Genomic DNA, 12,145 nt, shown 5'->3' with positions numbered 1-12,145 from the left:
AATTGAGGTTACTCGCTTCATTCGCGCGTCAAACCCCGCTTCATTCGCGGGGTTTCATTCGGGGTTCATTCACTCTAGCTTCATAGCTAAAGGGCTAACATAGATTTTATGAAGAAAATAACAGTGTTTATGTGCTTTATGAAGGATGATAAACAGCGTCGGTATGTTTAGGGCCGTGTCTGAGTCCACTACATCCTATCAGAGGTTTATCCAGCTCTTTAAGCTCATAGACTCCTCCAGAAACTGAACCTGGCTTATGGAGGTTTTCAGCGGTGCTTCTGACTGAGCCCAGCCCAGTTTGATGAACTTCTTGTCGGTGTCTGCTGGAGGATTTCCCCTGGGACACCGACAACAGGCGATACGTCACAATCACGCCCCCACAAGAGCAAGCTCCTGATTGGTTAACGCGGCGCGAATGTCCACTGAAGTTCAGATTTTCGAACTCGAGTGATTCGCGCGAAACGCGCATTAAGCGGGTCAAACGCGCAAAACACTAAATTCGTGCCACGCCATTCGCGCCATGTGCACCGCGTAATTCTCGTCATTCGCGCCGCGCCATTCGCGTGTATCGTGCAGCAGGATGTCTATTCCTGAGTTTGCATTGACTTAACATGTGAATCACTTGCACTTGACGCGCATTGCACGTCTGGTGTGAACGCAGCAGAAGAGCCATTTACAGCCATGTGTGTGTGTGTGTGTGTGTGTGTGTGTGTGTGTGTGTGTGTGTGTGTGTGTGTGTGTGTGTGTGTGTGTGTGTGAACACAGTGGCCAATTATAGATGTTTAGAAACTCCCTCAACAACACTCAAAAAGCAAGCATGATTAATATTTATAGGGCTGTGCGATATTGGCAAAAGAAAGCCATCACGTTTATTTTTTAACAATATTGCGATTTCGATTTTAATCACGATTTTGAGATGCACAGATGTTTTACAGAAGGAATTTGAAACGTATTTCCAAAGAAAAACAATCCGATCTTTATCAAAGACCTGTAACATGTCTCTAAGACAGATGCAAGGCAAAAAAATGACAATCACCTAGTCAAGGCGTAACAAATTGTAATAAAATGCAAAGCAAATAAACTGTGTACTGAGCATGTGCACAGCGTCAAACTCAAGTTTCTGATGTTTTGCTTGACCACAGAAGTTAGATGCATAGATTATAGACCTCTTTGAAATGCTGCCTTGGAATGCTGTGCTATCCGCATATTGCGTCTTTTGCACGCACATGTTGGTTATTTTTATTAGAGCAAAATTGGCTGCGACATGTGCACATACTCCAGGCGAACCCACTTAAAAACCACCCACCTACCCACGACAAAGGAGCGAACGCGATAAGAGTGTTGAAAATGCACGCGCCATGCACTTTACACACGCTTTTGGATGCGATATATGACTGACAGGTCTTATAAATGACCTAGTTCTGCGATATCAGTCTTCCTGTGTCCAAAGTAATATTACACCACAGATGTAAAAAAAATTTAGGCACCTAGTCCCCTGAGCTGAACTCATCGTCCCTGTTTATGCAGGCTATTTTTCAATAAGCTCAGTATCCAGATCTCGTGCTCTGTTTAGGCGGGCTATGAAATGATTGACTTAAATAGCATACTGCGGGAGAAGTATCAGTCAGGATTGTGCGTGCAAAAATAAATAAATAAATAAAATTAAATAAATTTTTGAAAAAAAGATTTAAAAAGATTTACAAATCGTGTACGTTGAAATCAGAATTTCAGTTTGATTTTTAATTAATCGCACAGCCCTAATATTTACATTTGTTTATTTGATGTTAATGATCATGTTATTTTCAGTGCTTGTACGTGTTTTCTTTAAGCATTAAAAATTAAAGGTACAGTTCATATTTTTGACTGCTTGAATTAAAATACAAAATTGTATTCTTGTGTTGTGAAATCAAATTAAAAATTGTAGATGGAAAGCATTTTCAATGATTTGTGATGCACCAAGATATCGAAATGAACTAAATCAATGACATGACAATCGTAACTGAACCATGAGACTAGTTGTTTAACAACCCTAGGGCAACGTACCAAAATATAACAAAAGTGCAATTTTAAATGAGATGTCATTAGCAAACTCTCTGAAATACTTTACAAGTCTCTGAAACCGAGCAGAGCCGATATGATCTGGTCCAAAAATCAGTAACAATTTTAGTATGAATTTTAAAAAAAACTTCTGAATGGAGAATTTTTTTCTTTGTTTTTTTACATTGAAAATAAATGTCAGATTTTTTTTTATGCAACAATAAAACTAGCTCTTCATTTTCAGAAGTTATACTTTTCCTGAAATAATATAATACATGCTGGTTATATCATTTTTTAAAAAGTATTGAATCGCATATCAAACATTGCATTACATGTGCTATCCCTTTTCCTTCAGTATCGCACAGCCCTATAGCTTAGCATCTTCTTTGTGAATCTGATTTTGAAATGATGCAAGAACAGGTATGAACTAAAGTCTATCAAGCTGACACAACATGCCAAAGCAATATCCACTGCTTGGAACTGATACTGTATATTAATAAATAGCAATGGGGTATATGCCGAAGCATGCTAATAGGACTTTTAATTTGCCAGTAACCTGGTTTAAGCGCTTCCGGCTAATTAAATGCCAATGCAAAATCCGGTGCGTTTAAGGTCTGTTTTCTTTAAAAATCAGCGATCTCCAATAGCTGAGTGATAACCGATTTAAAGTGGGTCTCAGATTGTACAAGAAGCACTGCATTAAATTACCTTTTTTCCCCGCCATATCTTTATAATATGAACAGTTATTTTACCCCAGCATATTTAATGGAGCTTCTGCGTTAGCCTGCCGATTCTGACGGGCACGTGCGAGTAAACAGCTTTTTGTCTCGTTTTACGCTTGAGCAACCAAGTAAATGCTAAAGTTTATTTAACTGAATGTATTTTAATGAAATTACAACATCGATGCTGTATAAGGAACCGTATAAAATGGAAAAAGTTCACAATAACAGGTCACCGTAAGTGTATCAGCATGGGAACAGCACCAGCTCGGCATATACCCTATTCGTCTTTGAATATGCATGATTTTTAATGCATCAAGAAAATGACTGGACTGTTATACCTTTAGCTTTCATCAACTTTATTACAACATGCAAGATCATCCGACTATGAATCCACAACATCACCTGCAGCTATCTATAAAGTATCAAGTGCCCTGAAGAAACAAATAGAAAAGTAGTGAAGACGGAATGCAATTGCATAATGAAACTCCACTGCATAACTACAAAGCAAGCAGGCAAGCAAGCAAGCCTGGCCTTGTTGTCCATTTAGCGCCATAACCCTGAGGAAGCGCGTCAGGGCATGCGTTTAAACATTGCAAAGACTCCTTCCACAAAATCTTATCCATGCACCACACATACTTTGGATTCCTCAATCTTACACCTTTTCAAAAACACGATACACTGCAACACAACAGAACTGCACAGATATGAAAAACTCAACTATCAACACTCCAACTTTAGGACCACTAAGTGACTTTTGCACATGTGTATCAGGTTTTTGAGAGGCATATTTAACTCACTAATGGTGGGTCCTTCTATCTAGATAGGATATCAGCAGTCCCAAGGATCAAGCTCATGTGTTTAAGAAAGCATAAACAGCCGTACGTGGTTCAGCATGCTTCTCACTCATGCTCGCTAAATTTAGGGGTGCAAATTGGAGACAGTCTGACTGTATGAGCTTGTCATACTTGACCAGAAGCGGAGAGCCTTTCAACCGCAGAAGGCTGGAGAAGTGGAAGATCCAGAGAAACATCTGATGATTCAGGAAGCGATGCAGGATTTGGGAATTCATCCATCCAACTGAGTTTTCCCAGGCCATCCTGTGGCATCGATTGATGAAGTAGCTCCAGAACATCATTATTGACCTCTGAATAGGAAGGAGATCCAATAGGCTGCTTCACTGGCTCTGGTTGGATGTCAAGACTGGATGTCAACAACTTATCCAAAGCTTCCTCGAGAAGAGGCTTGGGGCAAGGAAGACTTATTCCCAATAAGCCCGTTTGAGAGTTCTCAGATTTCTCTTTGGAAGGTTTGGGATTTAATGAAACTGGAGGAGTGGGCAGTGTAATGGTAGTTGGCACTGGACTCTTGCGAGCAATCCCTGGCTCAGGACTTGGGGTCTTGGCAAGGGCTCTAGGGACTGGACTTTTGCATGCTTTAATAGTTGTGATTGGGCTTGGGCTCTTTCTTACCACCACTGGACTTGAGGTTTTAGCAACCGTTACAGGACTATCAATTCGATATGAGCCCTTCATCATCTCTGGTGGACTTGGGCTTTTTGCCACTGGGCTTGAAATCCTTGGAACTGTAATTGGCGAAGAGACCTTTGCTACAACAGGTGAAGTGTCTTTAGAGGTAGAAAGTGGACTTAAGGTTTTTGGGTTGACAGTCTTGAGTGTTTTAACTTCACTTTTGTTTGCACTTGATGCTGGTAAGCTTAGTGTTTTAGCAGGTGGTTCTGGAGATAATCGAGACTCATTAGAAACTACCAGCACTTTCTCTGAATGGGTCTTGGAAGATGTGAAAAGCATGGTGGTGTTGGATACTGGAGCTACAGTTGCCGATTCCTCAACAATGTGAAGTTCCAGGAGAAGTGGTGTGCAATTTGGGGAAGAAACGTTGTGGTCAGATTCTTCCGTGTCTGTGACGGAAGGGACTGTGACCACAGGATTTGAAAGTTCTGAGACTTCAGTGGAAAACGAGTCCTCCTTAACCAACAAAGAACCAGACTAGACAGCCAAACAGCAAAACAATCAAAGAGAAAAGAAAGCATTTGAATTAGGGATCTCAGTCTAAACCAATATCTAACTTTCACGGACTAAAACGCTGATTTTCCATTACCTATAATTAATTGTATAAACAGGCTTTAAAATGGTTTTAGCTTGAATATCATTTTGCATGACTTCAATAACTGCTACAAGAAAAAAAAATGGATTCTTTACCTCAGATCCTGAAAAAAAAAACTGAGGTACTTACTGTTAGTAAAAGCTCCTTTTTAAATTTTACATTTAGCTTTTCTGTCATGTACTTTTTTTAGTTTAAATGGTAATTTGAAGGCAAAGCTCTTAAAATTGATATCATCCTGGGATGCTAGCCTGAGTCTATTGACTGCACTTGATTTAAGTGACTGCCAGTTGAGGAGTTTTACAATTGAGCTGAAAATAAAACTATAAATAGATATAAGAGAACATGATATAAAAAAAATAAGAGTAGAGAAATAGATTTTTTTATGAATGGAACAAAAATCCAGAAAAGGGTCTAAACCCGGAGGTCAGAGCCAGCTCCAAGTTGGTGGGACTTGAGCTCCAAGTCACAACAACTGTGGGCTGTACAAACCTTGAGTTTAATTAATGTCTTTAACATGACAGAGTACAACTTTTTGTGTTTTATTAACATCTACACATACCCGAACCCCAAACCCATCCTCACAGTAACCTGTTGTTTTATTAACGTCCAACCCCACCCTGACCCTAAACCCAACTTTACAGTAACCTGTTGTGCTTTATTAACGTCTACACCTACCCTAACCCTAAATCCAACCTCACAGTAACCTGTTGTGTTTTATTAACATCGACACATATCCCAACCCTAAACCCAACCTCACAGTAACCTGTTGTGTTTTAACATCTACACCAACCCAAAACACAACAGGGTACTGTGAGGTTGGGTTTAAACATCTACACCTACCCCAACCCTAAACCCAACCTCATAGTAGCCTGTTGTGTTTTATTAACATCTACACCAACCCCAACCCTAAACCCAACCTCACAGTAACCTGTTGTGTTTTAACATCTATACCTACCCAAAAAACAACAGGCTACTGTGAGGTTGGTTTTAAACATCTACACCTACCGCAACCCTAAATCCAACCTCACAGTAGCCTGTTGTGTTTTAACATCTATACCTACACCAACCCTAAACCCAGTCCACTTGTGACTTAACTCCCTCCCACTTGGGGGTTTACCCAGCCTACATGGAGGTCTCCGGGCTGCTGTGATACCTACTTGAAAATCCCGGATATTCCATTACTTGTACATTACCTGACCTGAAATATACATTTTAATATTCCATGATATTACAAATTTTCCATGTTATTACAAAAATTCCATGACCCGTGAAAACCCTGAGCAAAAGCAATGCATGAAACAAAATGGCTTAATGCAAATTAATCCTATCTTCACAAGTTTTGCTTATTATACATAAATGCATTTAATAAAATACCACCAATGTACAAGCTGGATATTGGATTCACCAACCTAAAGGCAAATATAATCACAAGATATAACATGACACCACAACCCCTGCATTCCACATTCTCCCTTTTCGACCGCAGTGTGGCTCCCGGCCAAGAAAGTAATGCTAACAAGACCTTCATAATGGACCCATGAGAGCATAGCCTTATAGAAGCATATAATGCTTTATTCATTTCAAAGGCCCTGATTGATAATAATCTACTGTGTACTAGATCCGATTATCCCTATCAGCACTCTCAGACATGCATATAATAAACAGCACTTCTGTTACCCACTACATTACTTTAAACTGCTAAACAAGCAATAAAAACAATGATCCAGAAAATATGAAAACATTACAAAATACCAAGTAAAAGCGTGTCTATTTCTAAACATAATTCTGTCATCATTTACTAATTCTTCCAAGTGTATCTGTCTGCGGAGTGCAACATGGGGGCGTAACATAAAGGGGCATAACATGCAGTATGTTGAAGAGGCAAAACTTGAAGTTACTGAGATCCCATTGAATCCCATTGTTATTGGCAAGATGGCGGAAAAGAAAACATTTTCAGCAAATGTTTTTAGGAGTGTCTTCATGAATTTGATGTTTTCTCCAAATTTATCCACAACCAATTAATTTCATATATTATCAATATTATCATTCATTTAGCATATCCACCATGCAACTCCACTTGCTGACTTCTTTTTTTTAGTGACAGTTGGCATATCCTACGTCACCCTGTTATTTGCACCCTTGCAAATAACACAACAATTGAAAGCACATCAAGTATGAAAGCCTCTGCAACTCGATGGTCGGGTTTAGGAATGGTGTAGACCAGGGATGGGCAAACTTGATCCTTTTTGAGTTTTGTTCCAACACTAGTCAAACACACCTGAACAAACTAATCAGTGTCTTCAAGATCACTTGAACTCTATAGGGAGATCTGTTTGAATAGGGTTGGAGCTAAACTGTGCTGGACACCGGCCCACCAGGACCGAGATTGCCCACCCCTGGTGTAGACGTTAATAACTGTGATGGTTGGGTTTAGAGTTGGGGAAGGTGTAGACGTTAATAACTGTGATGGTTGGGTTTAGAGTTGGGGAAGGTGTAGACGTTAATAACTGTGATGGTTGAGTTTAGAGTTGTGGAATGTGTGGATGTTAATAACTGTTATGGTTGGGTTAAGGGTTTGGGAAGGAATAGATGCTAATAACTGTGGTGGTTGGGTTAAGGGTTGTAGAACGTGTGGATGTTAATGACGGTGAAGATTGGGTTAAGGGTTGGGGAAGGTATAGACGTTAACAACTGTGATGGTTGAGTTTAAGTTAGGGAAGGTGTAGATGTTAATAACGGTGATGGTTGGGTTAAGGGTTAGGAAATGTATAGACGTTAATAACCGTGATGGTTGAGTTTAGGTTAGGGAAGGTGTAGACAATAATAACTGTGATGGTTGAGTTTAGGGTTGGGGAAGGTGTAGACGTTAATAACTGTGATGGTTGGGTTAAGGGTTGGGGAAGGTGTAGACGTTAATAACCGTGATGGTTGGGTTAAGGGTTGGGGAAGGTGTAGACGTTAATAACTGTGATGGTTGGTTTAAGGGTTGGGGAAGGTGTAGACGTTAATAACTGTGATGGTTGGTTTAAGGGTTGGGGAAGGTGTAGACGATAATAACTTTGATGGTTGGTTTAAGGGTTGGGGTAGGTGTAGACGTTAATAACTGTGATGGTTGGGTTAAGGGTTGGGGAAGGTGTAGACATTAATAACTGTGATGGTTGAGTTTAGGGTTGGGGAAGGTATAGACGTTAATAACTGTGATGGTTGGGTTATGGGTTGGGGAAGGTGTAGACAATAACTGTGATGGTTGGGTTAAGGGTTGGGGAAGGTGTAGACGTTAATAACTTTGATGATTGGGTTAAGGGTTGGGGAAGTTGTAGACAATAATAACTGTGATGGTTGGGTTAAGGGTTGGGGAAGGTGTAGACGTTAGTATCTGTGATGGTTGGGTTTAGGGTTGGGGAAGGTGTAGACGTTAATAACTGTGATGGTTGGGTTTAAGGTTGGGGTAGGCATTAATAACTGATGGTTGGGTTTAGGGTTGGGGACGGTATAGATGTTAATAACGGTGATGGTTGGATTTAGGGTTGGGGTAGGTGTAGACGTTAATACATATGATGGTTTGGTTTAGGGTTAGGGAAAGTGTAGCCGTTAATAACTGAGGGTTGGGTTTAGAGTTGAGGAAGGTGTAGACGTTAATAACTGATGGTTGGGTAAAGGGTTTATATTTTCATTTACATTTAGTCATTTAGCAGATGCTTTTATCCAAAGCGACTTACAAATGAGGACACGGAAGCAATTTACACAACTATAAGAGCAACAATGAATAAGTGCTATAGGCAAGTTTCAGGTCTGTAAAGTCTAAGAAGGAAAGCATTAGTAATTTTTTTTTTACACCTTTTTTTTTTACACCTTATTGGGAAGGTGTAGACGTTAATAACTGTGATGGTTGGGTTTAGGTTTAGAGAAGGTGTAGAAGTTAATAACTGTGATGGTTGAGTTTAGGGTTAGGGAAGGCATAGTCATTATTACATATGATGGTTTGGTTTAGGGTTAGAGAAGGTGTAGACGGTAATAACTATGATGGTTGGGTTTACGGTTAGAGAAGGTGTAGGCATTAATAACTGTGATGGTTGGGTTTAGGGTTAGGGTAGGTGTAGACGTTAATAACTGTGATGGTTGAGTTTAAGGTTGGGGAAGGTGTAGACAATAATAACTATGATAGTTAGGTTTAGGGCTGGGGAAGGTATAGACGTTAATAATTATGATGGTTGGGTTTTGGGTTTAGGTGTGGAGTAGGTGTAGACGTTAATAACTGATGTACAGCGGCATCTTGCCGACAACATAGTTTTGACATGTGAGTCTTCATAACTTCAAGTTACGCTTCTAACGTACTACATGTTATACCCCTTCATGTTACGCCTCAGTCTTGCAGTCAGCAGACAGACCCTACTTCATTCATCACTTGTTCAAAAGCTATTTGAGTTTCCTTCTTCTCTTCAAAAGAAGATTTTGAAGAAGGCTGGTTGCTGGCACCTATAATAGACTTCAATAGTATAAAAAAGGTAATGATTAAAGTCAATAGGTCACAGCAGTGTCTTCTTTTGTGTTCAACAGAGTAAAGAAACTCATAAAAGCTTAAAGCCACATGACAGAGAGTAAATTATGAATACATGTTTGTGTTTTGTTGAACTATCCCTTTAAACGTGGACAAATTTTCTATCTGCTTCTCAAGTCTGACGTCACACGAAGCAAATTCTGGATCCAACCCCTCTATCAAACTGTACGGGGAGACTCTACATATGGTAAAAATAAACATTTACAAAGCAAACAATTTTTCTCAATTCAACTGAGTAGCAGCTTAGAAACAGAAACAGTATTACATACGTCACGACTTAACAAGTGGATTGCGTGGTTGTGCAGTAAATCATATTCAAGAATTCAATTAGACATTTATAGGAAAGATGATGAATAATAGTAAATGTTTCTGCAATATTTACATTGCTCTGAACCTTGAAGTCGGACAGTGAAGCCATGAGTTCGTCGAGTTCTCGTGTGGCTGAAGAAGCTGAGATTCGGGCCTGCTGCTGGGCAGGAGTCTCTTCCTGAACTCCTCTCAACTCTGAAACCATCGGCACTGATGAGACAGGGCTAAAAGTGTAATAAAGATGAAAACTGGATGTAAGAAAAGGTCCAAATCAGGCACCTGAAAATTTCACTTTGCATTCAACATTTACACTCATTGATTTATTAATTTATTGATTGATTGATTGATTGATTGATTGATTTATATTTATGTATGTATGCATGTATGCATGTTTTAATGCCATATCAGCAACATTGGCTATATTCATGACAAAAGCTATAACAAACATACAATATAAAACATGCAATCATATTGGTTTCTTAATAAACATAAATTTTACAAAAAACATACAAATAACAACAACATATTTGTATTGCATTAATGTGTAAGCTTACACAGCAGCTGGGACGGAGCTCTCCAACTGATTTAACAGGCTTTCCACACTGGGCCTGACCTCTTCGATCACCTTTGCAGGTATATTGCGCTTGGGCTTCTCTATCTTCGGAGGAGCCGCTTTCACTACTGATGAGACGCCGTTTTCAGGGACATATCGTTGGGTGTTGCTGGCTGGTTTGGGTGGGTAGGTCTCTATGAAACAGAAAATAGAAATGGAAAGAAAGACATCAGTGTGTGCACATCTAAGAAAACCTTATAGGCAGATGCTCCATCAAGCCAAACAAAAGAGACAAAAGTAAAAAAAGAAATATAATTCGGCAGACTGCCACTCTAGATCTCAAGAGACAAGGTTTTGCCCTACAAGGTCTTCATCAGATCACACAGGAAATATAAGAGAAAACTAGAAAATAGACTACATCCAAAATCGCCTACTACTCAGTATGTACTACGCTTGAATTAACTACACGACTGTTGGGAAAGTACGTTCTATATAGTATGAATGTGAGCAGTATGAATGGCACTCTGATGTACTACTCCCGTTCATGAATTCTCTCGTATTGCATCATGGAATAGTGTAGCATACATTGGATGTGCACTTCAGAATCTTGCTGGAAGTAGTCAGTCATCAATGTACTTGCTATGAATGTTCAATGAATTTGGACATACTACTTGTCTCGGATGTTGTTTTTAACATGCTATATAGTATGGAAGTATGCGATTTTGGATGCAGCCACTGTCAAACCCAAGACATCACATCTGGAACAGTTATAACCCTAACTAACCAATAAATAAACAATAGAAAACATGTTTCCCAACCCTGTTCCTGAAGGCACACCAACAGTACACATTTTCAACCTCTTTCTAATCAAACACTTCTTGATCACCTCATCAGAACATTAGAAGAGACTCCAAAACCTGGAATGAAAGGGTCCGATAAGGAAGACATCCAAAACAAGTACTGTTGATGTGCCTCCAGGAACAGGGTCGGGAAACACTTTATTAGATTGTTTGATATCCATGTCAAAAGTGCACATGTGATGATTTGGTGCTTTACAAACTGACCTTCAGCAGGGAAAGAGGGAGTGCTGTGCTGCACAGCGTTGAGCTCCAGCAGCAGACGGTCCAGTTCTGACAGGTTGCTGCCCAGAGAGGAGTTCATGACGGCGGTGGGAGACTCAATCGACTTCTGTTTGTTGGGGAAACTGTAGACGTGCTCTTCCTCAGACTGCGACACGCGAGGGCTGCTGCTTTTCGGGGCGGAGTTGAAAGACTTTGAGAAAAGAAAAATGTTTTACAATTGAGTACATTAACTTTACAAATGAAAGCAAATTAAATTGCAACATTTTCACTAATAATTCAGACTTTTTTCACCTGGTAAAACAAATAATAAAAATACTTTTTACCAAATCAGAACTAAAATTTCAGAATTACAAGTCATTTCAAGAGTTTACACTTAGCTGATGATTAAAAAGTGTATTTGGCAGCTCATAAGAGCTCAGAAGATCCTCGAGCACGGGGCTCCCTCCTGTTTGCAGGACAAGAGGTGAGTTTGAGCTCAGGTAGATCTCGAGAATTCCCCTGCTTATTTATAGCTAATAGCAATTTAGGGATTGCTATGAAGAGATATACAGCCGCTTAAAGTCTGGTTTATACTCCTGTGTCAAGTGATTGGCATGACCCACGGCGCATGCAACGCGCGTAGCTGTGCGTTTAGACTTCTGCGCGCTGTTTCTGTTGTTCTGCAAAAACGCTGGTTGGCAGTGAGGTGTTTGTTCATCTGTGTCGAGTTTCTTCACTGGTGTGTTTTTTTTCTGAACGCTTCCTTAATGTACAAGTGGCT

The 12,145-nt window shown here is 39.8% G+C and overlaps 1 protein-coding gene across 8 annotated transcripts in view; it reads right to left on the bottom strand.

Annotated features, from left to right (window-relative positions):
* The window catches only part of pxna (paxillin a), a 108,073-nt gene that overhangs the window by 29,627 nt on the left and 66,301 nt on the right, over positions 1 to 12,145 (bottom strand). For 5 of the 8 annotated variants that reach the window (XM_087251559.1, NM_201588.2, XM_087251557.2 and 2 more), the window contains 3 exon segments: positions 11,368 to 11,575; positions 10,305 to 10,497; positions 9,824 to 9,974 (listed from right to left, as the gene is read on the bottom strand). In XM_087251559.1, the coding sequence (XP_087107685.1) occupies positions 9,824 to 9,974; positions 10,305 to 10,497; positions 11,368 to 11,575 (552 nt within the window). 8 annotated transcript variants of the gene reach the window in all.

This window comes from Danio rerio, chromosome 5 (genome assembly GCF_052040795.2).
Source record: "Danio rerio strain M-AB ecotype USA chromosome 5, GRCz13ab, whole genome shotgun sequence".
NCBI lineage: Eukaryota > Metazoa > Chordata > Actinopteri > Cypriniformes > Danionidae > Danio > Danio rerio.
The sequence above is the reverse complement of the archived record's forward strand: the minus strand, read 5'-3'. Positions and strand labels throughout refer to the sequence as shown.